Source organism: Nuphar pumila, chromosome 3 (genome assembly GCF_984573655.1).
Source record: "Nuphar pumila chromosome 3, dmNupPumi1.hap1.1, whole genome shotgun sequence".
In the NCBI taxonomy this organism is placed as follows: Eukaryota; Viridiplantae; Streptophyta; class Magnoliopsida; order Nymphaeales; family Nymphaeaceae; genus Nuphar; species Nuphar pumila.
Genome location: NC_143251.1, coordinates 139,251,019 through 139,276,475, shown reverse-complemented (window position 1 = coordinate 139,276,475; position 25,457 = coordinate 139,251,019). Strand labels below are relative to the sequence as shown.

Below are 25,457 nucleotides of genomic sequence, written 5' to 3'. Positions count from 1 at the left end.
ATCTGGCCTAATAGTTTTTTCCAATATGCGTTCAAGTTCCCTATTGAATACTTCAACCTGTCCGCTGGTTTGAGGGTGATAGGGGGGTGCGATCTTATGCATTACATAGTATTTTTTCAAAAGAGAAGCTACCAGTATATTTTGAAATGCTTTCTCCCATCACTTATTAATGCTCGGGTGACACCAAACAAACTAAAGATGTTATACTTAATAAACTTAAGCACTACCTTATGGTCATTTATGCGTGTAGGCATTACCTCAACCCATTTGGAGACATAATCAACCACCACTAAAATGAAAATATAGTCAAATAAAGGTGGAAAAGAACCCATGAAATTGATCCCCCAAATATCAAAGATTTTGACCACAAGAATGGAGATAAGGGGCATTATGTTCCCCATTTGCTGGCATCAAATGCAATGTTTGCAAAATTCATGAGCATCTTTGTGCAATGTGGGCTAGAAGAATTCAGACTGCAAGACTTTGGTTGCAGTCTTCTTGCTTGAAAAATGGCCTCCACATGCCAGAGTATGGCAAAACTTGAGGATGCTCTCTATTCATCCTCGAGGATGCACCTTCTGACCATTTGGTCTGCATAATATCAGAATAGTTCTGGGTCTTTCCAGAAATAAGACTTTATCTGAGCATGAAATCTGTCCATTTTGGCTTTACACCAATGCTCAGGGAGTTTTATGGTCACCAAATAATTCACAATATTAGTGAACTGTGGTAGATGCCAAACTGTTATAATTTGCTCATTCGAGAAAGATTTCATTTATATGAGTCTTGTTGTTAGATGTCTCCATAACCAGTCTCGATAAATGATCAACTACTATATTAGCTTTTTCGCTCTTATCTCAAATTTCAAGATCGAACTCTTTTACTAGCAAAACCCACCGGATAAGTCTGGGTTTGGTGTCTTTCTTGCTCAACAAATATTTGAGTGTTGCATGATCTGAACAGACAACCACTTTTGATCGAAGCCGATATGATCATAACTTCTTCAAGGCAAAGACTGCTATGAGCATTTCCTTTTCTGTTATAGTGTAATTGTTCATAGGTGGACGTTTTGCAACTCCATCCGCGATACCGTGTTTTGGCAAAACCATAATTTGGCAACACATGAAAATTATGTTTTCATCTCAAAGCAAAGTTCTTGAATCAAACCTTATTAGCAAAGTAATGAAAGCTATGTAATCATCATATTCATTCTTATTACCCTTAAAAAAAATTTGATTGCAATAGGAAAAGAAATGAGGCCCATCCTCTTAAGAGGATGGATCAAGTGATTTGATAAGGCATAAATTTTTGAGAAAATAAATTTTTGAAACACGTGAAAACTAAAAATGAATATAAATATAAAATTAATAATATTTTATGTATATTTAAAAATATTAACCTGATAAGTTTAATAAATATAAATATAATTTTAATATTATTTACATACATTAAAAAATATAAGATCTAGTAGGTTTAACAATAAATTTAAAACTAACCATTTTTTATAATTAAGTACATTATGTATTTGCTTTTATTTTTGTCAGTTTCTGTAACGCTCTGAAACTTCTAACTTAAAATATCTAAAATTTCAACCCATTTTTTATTTTTTTTATACAACGAAAATAGTTTTGGGGTTTGAGGTTGGTCAACCTCAGGCGGGTTATAGAAATAATAAGGTCTATACTAGCTAGGCTTGGTCCAATTCTCATTTGGACTTGGATCCAAGTCTTCACACAAAGTGATCCCAGTGGGAACACCGATTCCACAATAATAGAATGACAATCATATCCATTAATAACTTGATAAAATATCATCATCCATGACTAGCAATATGTTCGCAAGATAAATCCAAAACATCTTAGTCTAACTGAGATAAACAAAATCTTTGGATCGGCAAGGAAGATAGAAACATGATTTCTAACTTTGCCACCATATCACACCGTCATTCATTCATCACCTGCACCACATGAAACATGGTCAGACTCTTTCGAGCAAATAAAATAAATCACAAATATAGAGATTTAACTATGGCAGAACATTCATTAATAATATGATATCACAACACATCAGTTTAACACAACCATACTATCGCAACTTATGAAACAACACTGATCAAGATGTAACTGAAATGAAATAGCTAGCAACATATATCTCATTATTGAGAACAATAAACAATTGGTGTGTCATTGTAAGTCTTGTTTCTCTTGATTACACCCCTGGGTATATAAAGGGTGACTTCATCGTATTTGTGGAGGTTACTACGATGTTTATTATGCTACAAGAGCCTTTTGCCTGTAGTGCCTAACAACTCGAATTTTGATTGCAAGCGTGCAGTCTGTGACCAAGAGAGTCCTACAAGGGTTAAATAGATTACAATCTGTACTACTATAGGAGATGGGGTGTATCACTTTATGGATAATCCTGAACTTTTTTAACTTTGAGTGAGGAGACCAAAGTACACCATTGCTCCTAAAATCAAGTCGGTATGACATGTAGGTGAATCTAAATGCAACATTGTCACTCGAGGTCATACAAACCTACCTTCTTCAAGGTAGGCCAAAATAGTGTGAATGAGTTATGGGGTTTTTCTTTTCTTTCTTAATACAATTAACATTTCATATACCTTAATCTATGAGGCAAACAGGGTTAAGTAGCTCAAGTATTCCTCTTAGGGCAATGGTCATGTCATGACGTCGTCATGTATTCAACCCATTCACGTTGTTCTAATGCCTTTAGCCCATGTGAGCACCTCACTAATCAAAGCGAGAAAACAAAACAAAATATGAATGCATGCATGTATTATGGTACACCCTTATACACCTTGTGAGTTCTTGCCAGACCCAAACTCATATTTGAGCTATCAAATATATATCACATGGTTCACATGCACAACAATGACAATTGCAAAAATAGACAAATCCACACATAGACAAATCCACACAAGTGCCCGATGACACCGCAAAGGTTCCTTGAACCATATGCCTAACACATGATAATAATATTAATAGTGCAAGCATGTATCTTATGCATAGAACATCATCAAACATTATGCTTTACATTCAAAGCATACATCATGTCATGGCATCATCAATCATGCAATTATGATATACACCATCCATTGCATATATTTGAATTATATATATATATATATATATATATATATATATATATATATATATATATATATATATATATATAATACCCTTTGAAACTACATATACACAGTTTTCCAAATTGTATATATATGTTTTTTCATATGCTAAATATCTATATATATATATATTTCATGACATATATATATATCTATATATAATTTTCTTTGAAACTATATATATATATATATTTTTTCTTTTTTCTCTCTTTTTTTTTCAATGCTCACAAGGTGAACACCGGTTCAGGCCAGGTGTGAACTCACCTGGGTTCAGACCTGGTGTAGGCCGAATTGGGTTTAGACTTGGTCTGAACCCACCTTGTCTGAACCAACTGGTGGTTCAAGCCTGGTCTAAGCCAGTCCAGCAAAAGAGGTGATCAAGGTTTTTTTTAGCTGGTTTCAGCACATGACATGAACCAACTTTTGAACAGATTTAAACACACATCATGAACCGATTTTAACACAATAATGATCATGCTTTAACACCATGCAAGTTCAGATTTTAAAACCATACATACTTAGATTTTGAAACAAGAAATGCTTAGATTTTGAAATCATAAATGATTAAGTCTTTAACTAGCCTAGACAAGTATTTTAGAAATAATGGAATACCATCATAAAAATCTACAACACATGTATTAACGTGGAGAAACGATTATAAAAAAAAATCTAATACATGAGATCTATCTAGGAATACGTATTAAAATGAAAAAAAAACCACCATTAAGAATCTAACTACATGGTATGCCTAAGCCGGGTCTGTTATGACTAGGATCTGGACCCAGTGCAAGCACCTCTAAATCAGACCCTGTCAATACCCACCTGAGACGCGTACAACAACTCCTTTGCCACCTAAGGTTGCAAACAATATGGAGTTTCATCCTGGGTCTGAACCAGATCCGTCCCATATTATTGGATCCTGATGCTTATATCCGAATCTGGGTAGGATCAAGAACGGATACACCAGGGTATATTAAAATTAAGGCCATAATCGGATAACAATGCATAGTAAGATCTGAATTGGGTCTAACCCGACTCGGTTGTATTTTTCCTCTTGAGAATCACTAGATTTTATATTTACCTGTTTTCACCGGATTCACTACCATAGAGTCCCATTTGTTTAGTAGATTCAGAGATCCAATGCGAGATCTGAGTCAGACCCAAACATGGAACAAGTTCAAATCTAGTATCTACTTGAGCTTCACCAGATCCAAATCCAATCTGTTTACATCCTCAAAATTACAGGTGGGCATCGGGCATGGTAGCCATCTATCCGACCAGCGCTCCATTGGGCCGGATTTGGGCTGTGATGTGTAGCCCAAGCATAATAAGAATTGGGCTCGACCCGGTCCTACTAGTAAATGGGCTAGGATCAGGTACGACCAAAACACGACCACAGTGCTTAAGAGTGACCTGACCCATCTAGACATGTTAGGGATGTAAGACCAATAAATCTTTCGGATTCGGATCAGATGTGGCAAATACCATATTCAAATAATCGGATGTTGGCTAAATGAATTCAAAATTGGATTTGTGTTTGGATGTTGAAAAGCTCGTATCAGATCCACTTTTTTACATATAAATGGATTCAAATATCCATCAAATTTGGATATTTGCTATATTTGGTAGCAAAAAATCAAAACCATACCTGCATTTGATTATACTTTGATATTTTGGCTTACTAGATGCAACTAAACAGAATCAAATTTGGTTGGATATCAGATAAAATCCTATTCATTGATATTCCCAATCCTGGTAAGTTTCAGCCTAACTCAAATCCATCAAGGTTTGGGTTGGACTTCGGGTTGCCTGGGTCTGATATAGGCCTGAACCAGTGCTTGGGCCGGGTGACCTGATGCCCCAACCTTAAGTCAAATACAAGCCGTTCCTGGTTCAACTCATGTTTGGCTGACAAAGAACTGGTTCAAACTCGTTAAATAGGCTCGGCAAGCTGAACATGAACAATAGATATTCAGCTGGGCTTGGCTCGACTTGTATAAATTGGTTAGGTATTAAAAAAATATATTATATATATTTTACATGTATTTTTGTTGTAATCCAATTTCTTCCCTCTAAACTAATGTATTTTTTCTATAAACATGCTATCTCCCATAGTGACAAAAGATTTTATCGGCAATGTTTTGTTTTTCAAAAACTAGCAAGAAATTGAAAAAATTCTACAAATCTTGCATTTTTAGGCAAAATCTTGGCAATAAAAAGTTAATAAAAAAATATAAAAATTATTTTTATACTAAAATATTAATAAAAATTATTTAAAAATAAAAAGTTAAGTTTTTTTTTCGTGATAAATAGCTGTTTAAAACGTAAATATCATGTTTAAATCGCGGTATTTATGTTTTTTCATAAATCTCGCAGGAAATTACCGTTTTAAACTTTCAGGCAATTTCTCACGATATGGCTTTCATAAATCTCGCGATATGTGTCACACGGCTATCTCGATCTCATCTCAGTTAACTCAGGCTCATTATGAGCGATGAGAACTTCAAGATGGGACCGTTCGGCTGGTTTTATCTAGGGGTGGCAATTTCTGACACGACCCGCCAACCCGCCTCTTAGGCGGGTTCGGGTTGGGCTTAAGCCAACCCGTTTAATAAACTGGTCGACCCACGTAACCCGTTTATTAAACAGGTCGGGTTGGGGGTATGCCAACCCGCCAACCCGTCGACCCGCCAACCCGACCCGTCAACCTGACCCGCGAACCCGTTTACCCGACCCAACCCATTTATTAAATGGGTTGGCGGGTCGTGTCAGGTTACCCGTTTATTAAACGGGTCGGGTTTGTGTTTGCCACAGCCGACCCGTTTAATAAACGGGTCGGGTTCAGGTTGAGGTATGCTGACCCACCAACCCGTCGGGTCGACCCGCCAACCCGACACGATTGCCACCCCTAGTTTTACCAGCCCTAATACCATGAACACGTTAAAATTAAGGGTGTCAACGTATCAGGTTTGGTTTGGACCCAAGTTAAATCAGATTTGGATCAGATTTTTGGGTATGGTATCGGGTTCGGACTTGGGTCTAATCAGGTTCACCATAAGAACAACTATACCTGCACCCGATAAAAACTACGTGAACCAAACCTGGTAAAATCATATTTTTTTATCAATTTTATATTGAAAAGTTGTTGGTCTTAATCTGAACCCGGTTCTGGTTTGGGTCTGGTATAAAGTTTCACAAACTATACCGGGGTTCATGTATTAATCAGGCCTTTGGGTTGGAACTCAGGTCTTCTTGTTTATCATCATACTCAGACCCTAGGGTTTGGTTCGGGTCGGATCTGGGTAAATCAGGCCCGTTGACACCCCTAAATAAAATAAGACAACAGCCATGTTACTTCTTGTGCAAATTTTTATTAGGCTTACTGTATAAATAGACCCGAAGGGTATTAGTGGTAGTAGGTCAGACCCAGATCCAGACCCGAAAATTAAGTCGGCTCCGTGGTCACTCATGGGGCTCAAAAGGTTTGGCTTGCATTTCCCGCAGAACGCTCTCCTTCCCTTGCCTTTATCGTCTGCTTTCTACGCTCTCACTCACTGCAAAAGAAACCAGACCGCTGTGTGTGTGTGTGTGTGTGTGATGCTCCTGGTCGCAATTCTATTACCTGCTCCGCTCTTCCTGAATCAGATTCGTCCGGCAGTGTCGATCGTCCGATCCTGAATCGATGGAGGAGAACGACCGAGTGGAGAGCATGGCGAGAGCGATCATCGCTGCTCTCGACTACTCTTCCTCGTCTGATTCTCGTCAAGCGGCTTTCTCTTATTTAGAATCCGTGAGTTACCTGCGATTTTCTTTTCGTATTTGGGGGTTTTCCTCGGTTCTGGTTTTCTAGGGTTTTTTTCTTCTCGGTTTCTGGATTTTCTAACGTTCGATCGGGATTTCGTGCGATTGGTTTTTGGCGTGGATGATGGATGGGTTTGCGTTGCGCGATCGGGCAGATTAAGCAGGGAGATGGTCGCGTGTTGGCGAGGACTTCGTTCCACTTGGTTTTGAGGAAGTGGCCGCCGGAGGTGCGGTTGCACGGTTTCAAGATGTTGCAGGTAAGGAGTTCTTTGGTGCTTTCATCGTTTAGCGGCACTCATTGGTTCCCTGTATCACTTTTTACCGTTTTCGTTCGGAAATCTGATTCTACGGCATGCCGATTTTTGCTTTTGCATGAAGGAATATAAATCTTTCTCATGAATTGCGTGCATTGTAGAGAATATATAAGGTAGATGATGGCCTTGCCAAGATGCCAACTGTTGGCTTAAATTTTTGCAGATGCATTTGAATATCGGATCATTAACTATGAGAAGTTTTCCTGCCGAATCCTACATTGAAAAGTCCATAATGTGGTCAGGAGGGGCTGTTTTTACATTTTTCCACCAAATTCTTGCCTGAATTGATGCATATCACTTGCTGGAATGGACCTGAATTTAGGCACCTGACAAACACCTGATGACAAGAATACCAACCCAGTGGCGGAATTGAGCTACATTCTTGTTTATAACATTCTCTAACATATAGATTATATTGAACACATTGGTGAGGTCAGCTCGATATGGCTCGCAGCCATGATTTCCAGCTAGGTCGGAGGATCAAGTTGTCATAACCAAATGTTACTCCACATATGTACATACATATGGCCATGAAGGTTATCGTTTGCTATAGTTGATTGTATTTACAATTGACTTAGCGAAGGCTACCTTTTTTTATGTCAATTTTTTTTATGTTTTTTTGTTATATCTAACATTGTAGATGTGATCAACATGTTTTCGGCTGTTAGATCACCATAGTCTGACCTCTGTACAGGTTCTTCTTTTTCTGACAATGCAAAAATCGACAGTTGTTAATACCTTTTTTTTCTTTACTTTAAAGAGCATTTTTTTTTTCCGTTTAAAAAGCATGATCTAAGGGTCTATTCTTGAACACATCTATGAGGTTAGATTGAATCAAAACAACATGCATCATATGATTCCAACTTGTTATAGGTACAACTGAATGTGTGTGATATATATATATATATATATATATATATATATATATATATATATATATATATATATATATATATATATCTTTTACCATGCAAGGATGGAAACAACAGATTCATTTCCCCAAGTTGGTGGTCAAGAAAGAAATTTCGACAAACATGGACAAGAGGTTAGCTCTTCATGAGAAAAGGATGCTCTCAAGAGCCACAATCCATTAGACCCAACATCCTAGGCTATGTCACATGGGTGCGGGTGCGGGTGCGGGTGCGGGTGCGGCGCAATTTCAAAAATTTTGGACACGGGGACTCGGCTATATATATATATTAAAAATATATATATATATATATATATATATATATATATATATATATATATATATATATATATATATATATATATATATATATATATATATATATATATATATATAAGACTCGGTCAAAGTTGTGCCCATTAGGGGACAGGTGATGAGTTGTGAAGGCATTCTGTACACTTTCTTCATACAGGAATAATTCACTTTTGGGCACTTTCTTCATACACTGTAATAATTCACTTTCTTCATACAGGAAAAAACCACAAAAACTTGAGTTGTGCCCATTCTGTACTTAAAACTTGAAAGTGTACAGGTTTTTTAGTTGTGATGGGTTTTTTTCCTTACAGCTGTAGCCCAGAAAATTTTAAAAAAAAAATTTCAATTTTTTTTTTCCAAAAAATGGACCAAAATGACCCTGGGTGCATTGACCACACCCAGGGTCGGGTTGACCGAGTCCGAGCCGCACCCGTGTCCGCACCCGTGTCGGTGCGTGTCGACGCGGGTGCGGCGACCTTGGAGCCGAGTCCGTGTGACATAGATCCTAGGTCATCAATGCAGCATATAGCTGTGGAACCCGACAAAAAATAAAAAACAAACCCAGTATATAAGCCTTTACTTTTTGACAAAATATATAGAAGTATATATGATCTTAAACTAATTATATCGGACACCAGATGCTAACTGACAGTGATACCAAGGCTCCATAGTCCATCCAGATCTCCAGCAAAGTTTAGATGCGAAAACACAATTTGTTGACTTGTGAAAATTTTGAATTGTCGGATGCTGAATTTTCAGGTTGTCATAAAAGCAATCTACGTGTCATAAATTCATTGCATGATGCAAACCCCATTTCCTATTAGGCAAACCTTGTAGATCACATCTGTATGGTCTGATCTACCAGAAAAACCGTAGAAATGCGAAAAATGGCATTTTTAAACCTCATTATGAAGTAATGGTGACCAGACCAAATATGCCATGCGGCTGCTTTCCAGTAATGCATATGGCCAAGGACATTGCAGGGAGTCTGTAGCAGTCAGTGCCATATTTGCCTCTTTTGCAGCTCCATTCTATGCCGCACAAATACTCCATTTTTACTTTTGTACCATATCCCCTTATAGTTATATCCTAGTTGTATTGAAAACTTCCAAAAAAATGACCATATTCCTCAACCTACATTTCGTTTGATAGGCTTCATTGTTCTTAGGGATGGCAGTGGGGCGGGGCGGGGGACAAGGTTTCCACCCCGCCCCGCCTCAAGATTTTATCCTCCACCTCCGCCCCGCCTCCCTGGCGGGGATGGATTTTATCCTCCACCCCCGCCCCGCCTCCCTGGCGGGGATGGATTTTATCCTCCACCCCGCCCCGCCTCCCTGGCGGGGAAGGATTTTATCCTCCACCCCCGCCTTCATCCCCGTTTCATGTCCTCCATCCCCCGTTCAAACGGGGATGAGGCGGGGCGGGGCGGGGCGGGGATATTGCGGGGAAAAGTGGTCGGGGCGGGGATCGTGTCGGGGCGGGGAAAAGTGCACGTCCATCCCCGCCTCCACCCCCGGACGGGGATGGATTTTAACCTTCGTCCCCGCCTCCATCCTCGTTTCATACCCTTCATCCCCGGTCCAAACAGGGCGAGGCGGGGCGGGGCCCCGCTTTCCCCCGGTCCACTGCCATCCCTAATTGTTCTCATATGTATAGCCCTTGGCATACCAAACCATTGGCCCACAGGCTGGCCTTTGGCAAATGCACATTGAAGGTAATCATTTTGCACATGCTTAGCTACTTTACACTTTCTAATTCTACTTCTGTATTATAGAAATTAATGCTGGTTGAACATTTAAATTTCCATGATTGCATTGTTCTTTTCATTTCTTCATCGTCCTTATATTTTGAAGGGGTGTTTGTTACATGGCTTGCTGTGGGAAAGGGGTTTCATGCGAAATACGCCCCTTCTGGAAAATGCTTACTTGTGTGTGTGTGTGGGTGATGGTGGTGAAGGTGGCTTGTTTCCATACAAAACACATGGTTTCATATGAAAAATGTTGGCCCCACAGCTTGAATCCTATGGGAGCATACTTTCAGCACCTGAGAGAAGGGCCTCTATTTGGAGAACTGAACTAAGAATTCTTTTTCTTCAGAGCTGGGTCTCTTTTCACATTTTGGGGTGAAACACACACCCAATAATAGTCATTAATGGAATGGTTCCAAATGTATGCTTGAAGTAAAGATTTAGTTGCACTAAAATAGTCAGCAAATTGGAGATAACACAATTTGTAGAAAGTTTTTACTTTCTTTTTAATGATACGGTAGCACACATTCCCTGGTTATTTTTGCATTTGTCCTACATAGATATAATTTATTGAGAACAACTGAAAAGATTCTTTTGCTTAAGTCCTTTTCCACATGTATGCTCTGCCTCTATTATCCCAAGATGCTTTTGCATGGCCTGCCATTTAAAACTAGTTGTTACTGCCTGCAGCATTTGGTCAGACTACGTTGGGGGGAATTCAACTTGGATGAACGACAAAATTTTTCCAGTATGTCTGTTAATATGATTTCTGAGATGGCAGATCCTCATGAACAATGGGCACTGAAAAGTCAAGCTGCTCAGCTGGTTGCAGAGGTTTTTAAACAGCTTTATCTTCTTTCTGTTGATTTTTCTCATCTGCACAGCTCTCATGCAAGGAATGTTTCAAGTGCATGGCATGGGAGCCCTGCTTCTTAGCTTATGTTGCGTCCTACTACTACCTATCTTGTGTGGTGTGTGCATGCGTGCGTTTGTTCAAGCAGGTGGGCATGTGTGTCGTGTATCTGTGTGGGTGCACGTACATGGTGTGTATGCATCGTGCATTACATTTTCCTTTGATGTATGAGTGTGCATACACATACATACACACATCACATGTATATGTGTGTGTGTCCTCTAATGTAGAGGCTCTTGCAGTCTTGCGTTTCTATCTGTGGGGTCTCAGAAGTCAGAAAAATCTGCTGTTAGTAGGATGCTGTGCCATATTAGCAAGGGTTGGTTTAGGTTTAATTAGTTTCTTAAATTTTTGAAAAGGTAAATTGATAAGAACTATGAAGAGAAAAATATCTTTCTCTTTCTCTTCGTCTCAGGCCCACAAAACCTCTCAAAATATGCAGTCTTCTGGCCATAATTTCCCCCCCTTTTCATGTGCGGTGGTGGGGAAGGTTTGTTGTCATTACAGAGATCCCTATATTTGAGATCCGAGGTAATGCAACACAGCCTAGTGAAGTTAGCATTCACTGAAGCTCGTGGATGCCATTGTTTCCTTTGTTGGTTAGTCATGATTTATATATGTTCAGGAGGTTTCACTCAAAGGTTTAGGTCTATGACAAGAACTATTGCTTCTCTTAATTTCATATCTAAAGTCATCCTTTTGTTAGTCATATCTTATCCATACTTCAGGTTGTCAGGAGTGAAGGGTTTACTCTATGGAAAGACTTGTTGCCTTCTTTGAATTCCATATGCGAGAAAGGCCCTGTAGAGGTATATTTCATCTCATCGTTTTTCTTTTCCTGTATAAGATTGGTTTTGTTTCAGATTCATTGTGTGGCAAGTTACTGATAGGTGGACTACTGTTAAATTTCAGACAGAGTTGATTGCCATGCTTTTGAGATGGCTTCCAGAAGATGTTACCATTCATAATGAAGACTTAGAAGGTTTTTAACAGGCAGACTTGAGTACTAATGTTTATCAGCAGACTGCATTCTACTTTTCTTCCTAAAATCTTTTGGAGGATTGTGAGTTTGCGAATAACTCAGAGTATGTTGAAGGTTTGTTGCTTTCTCGTGCTGTGACCTAGTCTGCAATTGCTTTCTCTACAGGAGACAGACGTAGGTTACTAGTACGCGGGCTTACTCAATCACTACCAGAAATCTTTTCTTTGTTATATAATGTGAGTTAAATCATTCATGACTTACTAAAAGAATTATTGAAATATAGACGCACACTTCTAATGGATCTTAAGTTCTGTTTATATGCCAGTTGCTTGGAAAGCACTTTCATGCTGCTGTAACTGAAGCTGGAAGAGATAAATTAGTTAATGCGAAGCAACACGCAGCCACAGTAGTTGCTTCTCTTAATGCTGTGAATGCTTATGCAGAGTGGGCTCCAATACCTGATCTTGCAAAATATGGCTTGATTAATGCGTAAGATGTTTATTTGAATCTTCTCTCTTTTATGCTGTCATGATTCCTACAGGATTACTATTTTTACAGTGATTTATGAACAGATGTGGTTTTTTGCTTTCTTCTGTTGATTTTCGTCTACATGCTTGTGAGTTCTTCAAGATTGTGGCTCCCAGGTATGATAATTTTGCACATTTTACATAAAGTATTCAAACCTCAAAAGTTTGTTCATTTTTCTGCTCCCACTTTCAGCAGCCATCTCCCACCTCTTTTGTGTGCTTCTTTTCCTAATATAGTTGCACATTGTTTTGTAGGAAAAGGCCTGCTGATGTCTCCTCTTCTGAGTTTGATTCTGCTATGCATGATATCTGTAGTTTCCTTACAAAAGCATCAAGTGATTTCTTGCAGCGCTATAACTTAAGTGCAAGTGGTATTGATGAAAGCGAATATGAATTTGCTGAATGCTTGTGTGAAAGTATGGTCAATTTTGGTTCTCATAACGTGCAACATGTTGCTGGTGATGGTTCTTTGCTTGCTCTATATCTTGAACAGGTATTGTTATAGTAGTTATGTTAGTGCTATTACTGTTGATGCTGCTATTACTACTGCTACTATTGTGATTTTTGCTACAACAACAAAAATGACACCAATAAAAATAAGGCAGGAAAATAATGTAATGCAGGTTAATAGTGGTGCTTGGTGAAGTCTTATGTGCTGCATAAGGCTGTTTTTTGATGAGTGGGGTTACATTTATGAGGATTCTGCCATTAGCTAATCTTCTTCATGCACATGGCGTTTTACTATTTGGACTGTTGCAAATGTTGGCAAGTCAGCATTTGTGGCTTATCATTCAGTCTTTGGAGCCCTCTAGTCTCAAACTAATGCACATAACTTTGATTTGGTTACTTTTATTATGTTTTGATTAGGAAGAAGAGAGAGAGTGTATGGAACAGCAGATGCCCTAACAGGGTTTTATACAAAAGCTAATTGCAATTTATATTACAAGCATGCCACTTGGATGATAAATTGTGAGAGAATATGAAAAAACACATCACAATATGCCGTTGACAATGTCTCACACTCTCCCTTATGTTGTATATCACGGTTTTCATGTTCTCCTTGCAATTTGAAACCTTTTCTGGGATAATAATCCATTGGTTAAGGTATCTGCTATTTGATCGACTGTTCCCATGAATTCTGTTTCTCTTCTTCAATTTCCTCTTTTATTGAATGATATATATATATATATATAATCAGTTTGAATTGCTTTGGTATATTATTAGGTGCAAGGTTTGCATCATCTGTATACTCTTCTTATTGCTATAAGTGGTGGATATTTCTTTCCCCAACACAAGCACACTCAGAGTTTCTAGTTCATATGGCATGCTTTTGTGTTTGATCTAGCAACACTTTTCTACTGTGTTCTTTTCTTTAAGAAATGAAGCCTCTTATAAGAAAAAATACAATGTCCAAATGTAGAATTATTTGAATCTAGGTATTGTGTTATTATCGCGATATTATCATGTTATTAACAAAATAATTGTATTTTTTATAGTTTTATATATTTTCTTATATATTTTTAAACTTTAAATATACCAATATTTGCCTGAGATTTTTCCAAGAAAAACATTATTTTAAAAATTTACTGTGAGATGTTCCTTTGCTGAGAAAATAAAATTAATGAGATTTGTGGCTATGTTTATGATAAAATAAAGCATGGGAAGCAGTTTGCTTTAAATAGCGTTACAGAATTCTTTTTAATGCTCTTATCAATTTAACGTCAGAATTAGGGCATTGTCATAACTGATATACCTATCAATTTAACGCTGCAAACTGCACCCATCTTATGAGGATTTTGTTTTGTTCATCATTAGCATTGCTATCATCATTCAATTTGCAAATTAGTATTTGGATGTATTCACAAACAATAACTTCCTTCTTATTTTAAACATTTACTTCCTTCTTTGGACGTTTCTATTTATGTTCTATCAGTTTTAATAAAAATAAATAGCAATTGCCCCTCTTTAGAGGATAGTTGTTTTCATTTTTGGTTTATACTTGTGAAGGCTATTTATCTTTTCATTAGGCTCTACCTCATAGAACTTCTTCCTTCACTCTTCCCCTGCTTCTTCCTCCATTAACCCCAACCACAAACGCCAGTTACTCCCTTCCCCTTTTTTTCCTCCACTCTTGTAATCTTCCCTATTCCCCTTCTTCTGTCTTTCTTCATCATTTGCCCACTGTCAACAGTGCTATCCATAACACCCATTTTTGTCTTTCTTCCCCTTGTTATTCCCCTGTGGACCTATCTTCCATTTTAGCTCCTCCCATTCTCCATGATTGTTGTCAATCCACCCATATCTCTTTCCCTTTTTCCCCAACCTGCCCACCATGCTTCCTCTCATGGCTAACCAAAAAGGATTTATTAGAAACTTCTATTTTGGAATGAAACAAAACACTAAATTAATTTGACTTTATTTGCATAGACCCATACAACAATAATGATTCTATTTATTATTTATAAATACTTAAATATTTACAAAGAGCTGTTTTTATTTTCCGTTTATAAAAATAATCATAGGTACATCCAAAAAGGGCCCAAACTGATTACGCAGATTCAGTGCAAGCAATCATCATTGTTATCATCCTTGATGGTTTTCAAACTTACCTAGATATTTTGTCTTATATTTTTTTGACATAAATCCTTTCCATTAATCAAATTTTGCTGAAGTGCTTGTTACTTAAATATTTTTCATAGTAAGAATGGCGATCATATCTAGGCCAAGAAGGAATTATTCACCAAGGATCTGGTGAATCTCCTTAAATGCATTGTTGAAACTGTGAAATCAACTGCTACATGGTCTATTCATAAACTGACCAGTTGAGCTTTTATATGCAGTTTTTGTTGCATATAACATTTTTTTCAACCATTTACACATGCATTATTTCCATTTAAATGATACACTGAGCATTCGATAGTATGGAATGTAGGCTTGCACTATGAATCTTGGTTCACATCGTGTTTATATTTTACTTATTTACTACAAAGTATTATGAGTCCCTTTGTGTTGTCTGGACTTCTTATTTGACTGGTAGCATCTTATATCTTTTTGTTATATTTCCATCCATCTGTAAAGAAAGAGTTAAAGGAACATCATAGCAATTTCATGCACCATTCCTATCAAGATATGGAATAGGTTGATCCTTTATTTGCAAATTGTAGCGAACTACTGTGATTGGTATTCATGAAGACTTGGTTGGAATTGTACAGGATGGGCATTGTGGGAGAATTAACTGATGGTGTATAGATGGTGAATTGAATTACTTGGTTGTTTCTGTGGCTGGAAATATCAAGAAAATGTTTACTCCTTGTCAAATCTAAACCCATTCCAGCCAAATGGGGATTTTAAGGACTTGTCTTTGACAATGTAGCTTAAGAATGAATGACTATGATTTTCTGGTCTACTTTGTCTTGGGTTCGAGTTTACTTATTTGTGCAGCCTTCAAAAAATGTGGTTGTACCGTTGTAGTAAACAACATAAAGATGGATACTGGTACTGCACATAGCATGCATGCAATGATATTGCAAAAAATTATAGAAATAGGGGAATCAGGAAAAACGATTATTTGATTTTATCAATTTGGAGAACTTGAGAAACCTTCAAAACCTAGAGAAGATAAGTATTTAAGTTAAAATTTGTCATTAGTAATGATGCATTAAATTAAGGAGGGTTGATATTTTGTAAAATTATCATGTACATTTGGTAAATGTTATCATAATAATGCTAAATTTCCGAAATGTCATGGATATATTAACTATGGGGTGGATTAGATTAGATATTGGTTTGGCTGTAAGATGACAATAATAAATCTACCTACTCAGTGTCTAAATACAAAACAGAAAAGTGACAAGCAACTATGATGTGAGTTAGTGCACATCAGTAAAGCATTTTTATGATTTCCAGTTTTAATAATTAATGCATAGAGGGTATTCTTGCATTATATCCTTGTGAAGGTAACTTGCTTGTCTCCTATTGAGGGTATTCTTGCATTATATCCTTTGGTTTTTGCATTCTTCTCATGGTCCCTACTCCAAATGCCATACTTCAAACCTTTAGTTATTCTTTCACTGCAACATCTTTTTATGCCTGAACTTGTGATGGATTTTCTGTTGAATGCCCTGGGGAAAGGAAATTTTACTTGGGTGAGTTGGACCCAGATTTCCCCCATTGTACAAATCAAACATGGGGCGATGGCCAAGCTTTTTCCCTGGCAAATGTCTTTATGAAGATTACCCGATAAAGTTCTCATTTGTATCAAGAAATCTAGAAATATTGTCTCAAGGGGAAAATGTCAGGGTGAAAACTTTCCCTAACGAGGCAAGTGATTTGTGGTGCTTTTTTGGAGGCATTTTCATTCTGTATATCTGTATGATATGCCCATTTTTCATCCAATTTCACGCATCTGTGCATGAGTTTTAATAATTGTCCTTTCAGATGCTAGGGTATTTTCAACACAATAAGCTGGCCCTCCATTCTCCATCGCTGCTATTTTGGCTGGTATGATTTTCTCTTTATGTGCGACTTTTCATATCTTGTGGTTTATCAGTTGTCTATATTAGTATTTTTTTTCTTTGGCAGGCACTTGTAAAAGAATTCGTGTCGAAGCCCAAGGTTCCTGTCCAAGCAGAAGGAGACAACTCTCTTGCCTCTGGCCGAGACTCTCTTTCTGGATTGATTGACAAGGAAAAGAAAGGGATACAAATTTATATTGGTGATCATATATATGGTGTTATCTTGGAAGTTTGTTTCCAACACATGCTAAAGAAAAATGTCTCTCCTGGTGGGGCACTGGAGATTTGGAATGATAACTTTGAGAGCAAGGGAGATTACAGTCTGTACCGTAATAGGATGGTGCGAAACTTCTTGATCCATCACAGAAATTTTTGTCTTTCGAACAAATATTTCAAGATGTGGGAATCACTTAAAATTTATAGAATATATCATTGCAAGTTTGTCTTTTGGACATATCTTAGGCACTTTTTATTTTTAACTGTTTTGGGACATTATGTGTATCAAACATTTAGGTCTCAAGCTTCTTCTGCAAAGATGGGGGTTTGTGACACTGGTGGTGAATGAAGCTCGGTGTCCTTCTAGGACAGCCTGGAATTCGCTAATATACCCTGAACCTGAACATTTTTCTTGTGCTTTTATTTTTCCATTTATACAAATATTCCAGGTTGTAGGGTACGTTCACTGTTGTAAAATCTTTTTTGAACACAGTCAGCAACTTCCATGTTATTTTTTTCATTTAGTGCATCATTTACCCAATTATTCTACGTGATTTCTACTGGTAAAAGTCGATAATAATTTTTGTGCCAGTGGTGTATGAAGGGCAATTGGTGTTGTGCATAGTGCAGTATGAACTCAACAGATTCCAATGTTGAGGCATCCAGCTTTGCATCTGCATCCATATTTGTAATTGTAAGGAAAACAAGAGAAATACAAAAGCGCCACCAAGGAAATACAGTAGACAACAAGAGAATGCTCAAACACAAGTTCACAAAGGGATAATACACAAGCCAAACAATGGCAAATACAAAGGATTACGATATTCACTAGTGGACATACAGAAGAACACAAAACACTTAAAAAATATGATCTTTTTTATGAGAGAATGCTTAGAAAATCATTAACAAACAAGAGGGCATTTTGACCCCTTTATATAGGCAGTACAAGGGACCATATAGTTGTTGGGATGCTCCCAATGACTATAAATATAACCTCTGGGGAGATCCCAACGACTATATTGGACTTTGTCCAATATACCCTAATACAAGAAGGAAAAGACAAAAATATAAAAAAACTGTATAAAAACAAAAATTGCCCCCTAATTACCTATTACATAAGTGCAAATGACCAAAATGCCCCTACATGGGAAAAACCTATTACAATAATAAAACAGTTACAAAAATATATAATATATACATATACATATGAGGTCTGTAGTTATATATATATATATATATATATATATATATATATATATATATATGAATCAGTGTTTTAAAACTCGCCGAATCAACTCGTTGACTCGGCTGACTCGGCTCGGCTCGGCCCTCCAGCGAGTCAACCCGGCAAGGCAAACTCGGTTTGCCAAAACTCGGGCTTGACTCGGCCTGACTCGGGCGAGTTCTGGGATGTTTGAAATTTGATTTTTTGGGTATTTCAGAATAAAAAAAAATGTTTCTTGCATCAATAGGGAATAATTAATTGGCTTGTATAATTTGATCAGTTGTCTTGAGAATTTCTTCTTTGATTTTGTTATGGATTTTCTCACACATAGTATGTAACCCATACTTTCTCTCAATCAAATATCTTTCTATTTTTCAAATTACTGAAATGGCTATAATGTTAATTTATTTTTTATGACTGAATAGGATCATGACTTTGAAAAGAACTTGTCTTTAGCTATGTGTAGTTGGAAGTGTACACTACATGAGCAAGTTTCATGTGCTTGTTATGACTGTGATTCTTGAGCCTATAGTATGGCTGAATTTCTCTTACAAAGCACATTGGATATCCTTTCATCTCAAAAAATATAAGCCTCGGCCCCTCATTCTGTTGTTCAATATTGTCTTTTATTAGATGATTTCCTTGTGAGTCTATTCTGCATAATCAGATACTGTGGCCATTTTTTTCTGGCAGTCATCCTAGTGCAGCTTAAAAGTGTAATTCTATATTGTGCATGGTTACTTTTGATATGTGGGCATGTTTCATAAAGCACAAGTCCAATATTTTCTGAGCCAGGATCAAACTCTGATTTTGAAGTGGATTGGGCCTACAAAAGGTAGAACCTGGTGAACTGGCCATTACAACATTTATGAGTTGGTCAGGTCTCATCAACTTCAATACAGACCAAGCATGGACCATTTTAAAAAGTCCCAACTACAGACATATTTTGCTTAACATGAGCCCCTGTATATGAGTTTATCATCTCTTGTTTACTGAAAAACATGGTTTGAGACAAATTATATATTATTTTCTTTTAAAATCAAAAGTTAACAAAACCCGGTCCGAGTCACCGAGTTGACCCGCCGAGTCACGAGTCAATAAAGAACGAGTCGAGTCCCGAGTCACGGGTTTTAAAACCTTGATATGAATCAATACATTTTAACAACAATAACTAAATGACTTACATCGTCATTTATGAGCTGATTTCTTTGCACCTTTTTTTGCCGTCCCAGCATGGGCTGTTTTTTTTTCTCATAGCACTTATTGCACGGGCTGTAATTGATATTGAATGTTGCTGCTCCTCGTTTCCAATGTTCTTAATCAAGTTTCTGCCTTTTCTTTCTCGGAAAGGGAGAAAAAAAAAGAAAACCATTTCCTAGCCTTTTTGTCGAATTTATGTTGATGCAGTTGGAGCTTGTTCGATTGGTTGCATCATACAAGCCTGCTGTAGCATCGGTGAGGATAGCCCAGAGAATAGATTCTGTTTGTAAAAGCTACCTGAATACATCGACAACTACCAAGGTGGGTAGTATTTACAGAAACATATCTGAATTTAATCTCTTGGAGAGACAGAGAATTTCCGTTGTTCCAGAATCATGGGTACACATATTGAATCTGAGCTACACAGCGTCTCATGAGAGGACACAAAATACTTCATACTGACATTTTTTGACATGAAGTGCAAGCAGTTTCACTCCAGCTTCTTTTAATTTTTGTCTAACATTTACAGGACCTATCGCTTCTGGAAAGTACACAGCTGGCCCTAGAAAATGTTGTTGCTTCAATTTTTGATGGACCGTATGTGTCTGATGATCGCAACTCTCCTGAAGTTCAGCAAGCATTTCACACAATACAAGGTTGTCCAGCTGCTTCTCTGCATATGATCATGCATTCAAATTTGTATGTCCTTGGCATCCTCTTATGCTGTGACTGACAATAAAATTCAGGCTCCCTTCAGCAACTTCTTTCTTTGAATGTGAGAGAACCAATGTTTGTGAAAATCCTTGCACGCCACTTTGATGCCCTGGGGCCATTCCTCAAGTACTTTCCAGATGCAGTACACAGTGTCATAAAAAACCTGTTTGAGCTGTTGACGTTCCTTCCTGTTGTTTCTAAGGTATTTGGTAACATCATCTTTATTCCATTATGATATCCCTTTATGACAGATAGTACCTAGAACATCTGCATGTTTTGCTGACCCTTTGATTTTTGGTAGCAGGATCTGTCATATAATTTACGTGGAGCAAGGTTGCTTGTCTGTACATCCTTTATCCGGATTGCACAAACTGCTGATAGAAGTCTTCTTCCACACATGAAGGTTGTCTAATAGCTGCTTTCAGTTAGCTACAATGACAATCCCTAAATTCATTGTACAATATTGTGTTTGATTTTACTTCTAGTTGCTTTCGATCTTCTTTTGTGTGGTCTGCCTGTCTGGGAATATGAAACCTTAGTTTGGCAGTTCAAGCCTTACTTGATTCAGGCTGCCAATTAGACGGGAACTTGGGCACAACAGGATGAGACTGTTTTCTTCGTAATGCACAAGGCTAGACTCTTCTAACCAGTGGACAGTCATCTTTGTCTTATGTTTAAGCTAAAGTGTATGCACAAGAGAGAGAAGCTAAAGTGTATTCATGAGAGAGAAAGAGGCTGAACTTTTTCAAAATATCATATGCATAGACTTGTTTAAACTGTTAAGTACTAGTATTTCATTCATAATTCTTGGATTTCTGTTCTTGTATAATAAGTATGCATGCATGACTTCAAAACTTAAAGTATGCCCATAATTTTATTTTATATGAATATATGAAGATATGCTATGTTACCGCGACAAGGCACTTAGGGTGCCGTACCCATGCCGACATGGGTACTGGTACCTGGACACAGCATTTTCCGTGTCCTATCTTATATTATATTATATATTATATTTTCAATATATAATATATATTTTAGATATATAATATATATTTTCAGTATATATTTTAGATATAAAATATATATTTTTCAGTATATATTTAGCCGTGTCCCCGTACCCACATTTTTTTGGAATTGCTGTGTCGTACCCTCCGTACCCGTACCTGCACCCGTACCCAGGTGACATAGAAGATATGATTCACATAACAATCAGTGTACCTGGAACTTTGGTGAGTAACCAATGATCTTTGGTATAATTCTAGTGAAGGGGCTATTGAGATAAGTAGGCTTCATGGCAAGGTCGCTTTGTTAAAAGTGCAGCACCCCTTTCTACACTTATTATGGACACCAGAAAGAAGTGCCCCATAAGAATCTAAACGTGTGGATGTGTTCAAAATTTTATGTGCATCCACTTTACTGAAAAACAAGAGAGCCTCGAAGTGTCCAAGGAGGTCTCCGTGTCAAATGTGTCTTGCTAGTGTTGCCAGCTTGTAGAGGTTTCCAGGTGGCATGGGACAATCACTTCCAAGATTTGCCTAGTGGTCCAACATTTGCCTAGTGGTCCAACATTCTTGAAGGTGCATCCTATGCACGACAACGAACTGAGCTACCATTAGAATTAGAAATGTATTATATGCATTCTTCATGTCAAAAAGTTGAATTAGTGTAAAATAGAAACCGGTCAACTATTGCTGATGTATTTGTAACATATTCATTTCCTCTCTGCTGTTCCACTGTGACAGGAGATTGCAGATACAGTTGCTTATCTCCAAGGCGAAGGACGACTACTTCGTGGAGAGCACAATATTTTAGGGGAAGCATTTCTCATTGTTGCCTCTGCTGCTGGGTAATTATCTATAGTTTAAGTTTTGACTTGTTTGTCTTGGTGATATTACATATTTTTCTTGTCCCATTTTCCTTGCCATGTCTGAGTAGAGAATCATTTTGTGCCTATGAATGTCTTTATTTCAGAAGTCAAGCACAGCATGATGTCTTGGCCTGGTTACTTCTACCCATCAACAAAGAGTGGACACAGATAGAGTGGCAGAATGTATATTTATCTGATCCAGCAGGTTTGGTTCGCTTGTTTGTGGATGATTCACCGATGTGGTCGATTTATCACTCTCTTACATTCTTTGAGAGAGCCCTAAAAAGAAGTGGGATAAACAGAAGTAGTTCGACTTCGCAGAGTGATTCTAATCGTATCCATCCAATTGCATCCCATTTGCCATGGATGCTGCCTCCTCTTCTGAGGGTAAGTCTTGTGAGTTAAGCGGCTGTTAGAAATGTGCTGCAGCATCACTAGTATTCTATCTTTGCAACGTTAACTGAAAATAGTTGATCAGTTGGAGATTGTATTTATTAATGTTGCAGCTGCTTCATTCTGTGCATTCTCTGTGGTCTCAATCTGTGGTTCAATCTTTGCCTATTGTTATAAGAAGTGCAATGAATATGAGCCGAACAGAGCAAGCTAGTCTTCTTGGGGAAGCATGTTCTAAAATATTGAAAGATCCACCATCCTTCACAGATATTGCTCCTATTGACACAAATGAGCAAGAAACCATGCAGATGAAAGAAACTGATATACGGAATTGGCTGAAAGGAGTAAGAGAGAGTGGGTAAGTGTGATGTCTTTACCGTTTTATAAATTCATTGACCTACTTTTTAAGATTTCAATGTTGTATGACTGAAAGTTTTGACATTGATCCTATAAAGAATGACTATAAATAACAAAATGGGAAACAATAGAATAACAATGTAGAAAAACACTATGCATAACATATAAAATGGGAAAAGTGAAGTCCTAAACCGACATATATGTTCTTGATCAAAGTGGTATTTGATAAAAATATAAGGTGAGTTCTAGCATGTCAAAGTTTCTGCTCCTTTAGCGTTCTCATGACATTGCCAAGTTCATAGCCTTCTTTCTGTTGGTGGTTGTGTAACTTTTGCTGGTTGCTGCACTTTGACCTTATACCATTACCTTGTTCATTTTGTGTCCACTTTTTGGCCTCTACACTGTTCATCTCTGATAGGCTACCCTTTCCCAAGCTGCCATCACATCATATTTATCAGATTTGCTTACAGGAAATAAGGAGAGAGAGAGAGTGAGAAAGAGAGAGAGAGAGAGAAATTCACAATGGCTGGGGCGGCACTACGATGCTCGATCTCCAAAACCCTAAACATTATAAAGTAAATCATGTACAGTGATATTACAAAAAATGCCATTAATGAGGTTATATTGCATGTGTTCATATAATATGCGTATGGATCTGGATCCAGATCCATACGCATATGCAAACTATATTCTAACACCCTCCCTCAAGTTGTACGTGATTTTGGAGCATGTACAACTTGCTCTTTAATAGCCAAAATTGACGTCCTGTTAATCCCTTGGTAAACAGGTCTGCCACTTGATCTTCTGTTCGAACATGACGTAGTTCTATCTCCTTCATCTCGACTTTCTGCCGTATGAAATGTTGATCAATCTCAATGTGCTTCGTTCTGCTATGCTGGATAGGGTTACATGCAATGTTTATTGTGCTTTGATTGTCACATAAAAGAAATGATCGAATAATTGTCTCCTCAAGATCACTCAATAAGTGTCTAATCCATGTGGCTTCTGCCGTGTCTGCAGCCATCGATCTGTATTCAGCCTCTGTACTTGATCGTGCCACTGCCTTTTGTTTTCTGCTGCTCCAGGACACTAAATTGTGCCCAATATATACACAATATCCAGAGACAGATCGTCTCTCATCTGGATCCCCTGCCCAATCTGCGTCTGTATAAGTGATGAGTTCATGTCCTCTATGCAGATTATGGTTCTTGCGATAAACAAGTCCGTCTCCTATAGTTCCTTTTAAATAGCGTAGAATGCGCTTCACAACTTCCATATGACCCTCCGCTGGAGCATGCATAAACTGGGATACCTGATTGATAGCATAAACTATATCAGGTCTGGTAAAGGTCAAGTACTGTAACATCCCCATGAGACTTCTATACATTGTAGGGTTGACACAAAGATGACCATCTTCAGAGCTTAGCCTTTGATGTAATACACTAGGAGTGCTGACTGGTTTGCAATTCGTCATCCCGGCTCTTTCCAGAAGGTCAAGAGTGTATTTTTGTTGCATGAGTGTCAATGCGTCTTGTTGTCTGTCAACTTCCACACCAAGAAAGTACCGTAACTCCCCTAAATCTTTCATCTTGAAAGTTTTCATTAAAAACTGTTTCACGTCTTACACATGACTATCTGAGCTCCCAGTGATCACAATGTCATCAACATATATAAGGAGTATAACAATGTCCGCCTTTTGGTAAATAAAGAGTGAGTGATCCAGAGAGCATCTTCTAAAACCATAACTCTGAATCTGCATAGAGAAACTTTCAAACCAAGAACGGGACGCCTGTTTCAACCCATACAGAGATTTCCTTAATTTGCACACCCAGGCAATAGGATCCTTCTCGGCATAACCAGGTGGTTGCTCCATATACACTTCTTCCTTTAAAGTTCCATGCAAAAATGCATTTTTAACACATCTGGCTAAGGCTCCAACCTTGATCGACTGCTAGGGATATGATGATACGAATAGTACCCATTTTGACTACAGGACTAAAAGTTTCGTCGTAGTCTTCACCATATTGTTGTGTGAATCCTCGAGCAACAAGTCGCGCCTTATATGTGTCAATACTTCCTTCAGGCTTATATTTTATTTTATAAACCCATTTTGAGCCAACAACATTCTTTCCTTCTAGCCGATGGACTATTTCCCAAGTCTGGCATTCATGAAGAGCTTCCATTTCTTCATTCATAGCTTCAGTCCAATGACGGGATTGAAGAGCTTGATTAAAACGAGTGGATTCATCCTGTTTTGTGAGCTGAGACATAAATAACTGGAAATCAAGTGAGAAGGTCTCATAACTCACCC

The 25,457-nt window shown here is 37.8% G+C and overlaps 1 protein-coding gene across 2 annotated transcripts in view; it reads left to right on the top strand.

Moving 5' to 3' along the window:
- The first annotated feature begins 6,774 nt into the window (after positions 1-6,774).
- Positions 6,775-25,457, top strand: part of HST (ARM repeat superfamily protein) — a 34,189-nt gene continuing 15,506 nt past the window's right edge. For both annotated transcript variants that reach the window (XM_090002036.1, XM_090002035.1), the window contains exons 1-18: positions 6,775-6,941; positions 7,108-7,209; positions 10,929-11,072; positions 11,880-11,960; positions 12,064-12,133; positions 12,299-12,369; positions 12,459-12,622; positions 12,706-12,777; positions 12,916-13,153; positions 17,098-17,160; positions 17,242-17,514; positions 20,023-20,136; positions 20,345-20,471; positions 20,562-20,731; positions 20,834-20,932; positions 22,272-22,375; positions 22,501-22,783; positions 22,903-23,147. In XM_090002036.1, coding sequence (XP_089858162.1) covers positions 6,834-6,941; positions 7,108-7,209; positions 10,929-11,072; positions 11,880-11,960; positions 12,064-12,133; positions 12,299-12,369; positions 12,459-12,622; positions 12,706-12,777; positions 12,916-13,153; positions 17,098-17,160; positions 17,242-17,514; positions 20,023-20,136; positions 20,345-20,471; positions 20,562-20,731; positions 20,834-20,932; positions 22,272-22,375; positions 22,501-22,783; positions 22,903-23,147 — 2,528 coding nt within the window. In that variant the 5' untranslated portion in view covers positions 6,775-6,833. The remainder of the gene's footprint in view (positions 6,942-7,107; positions 7,210-10,928; positions 11,073-11,879; positions 11,961-12,063; positions 12,134-12,298; positions 12,370-12,458; positions 12,623-12,705; positions 12,778-12,915; positions 13,154-17,097; positions 17,161-17,241; positions 17,515-20,022; positions 20,137-20,344; positions 20,472-20,561; positions 20,732-20,833; positions 20,933-22,271; positions 22,376-22,500; positions 22,784-22,902; positions 23,148-25,457) is intronic.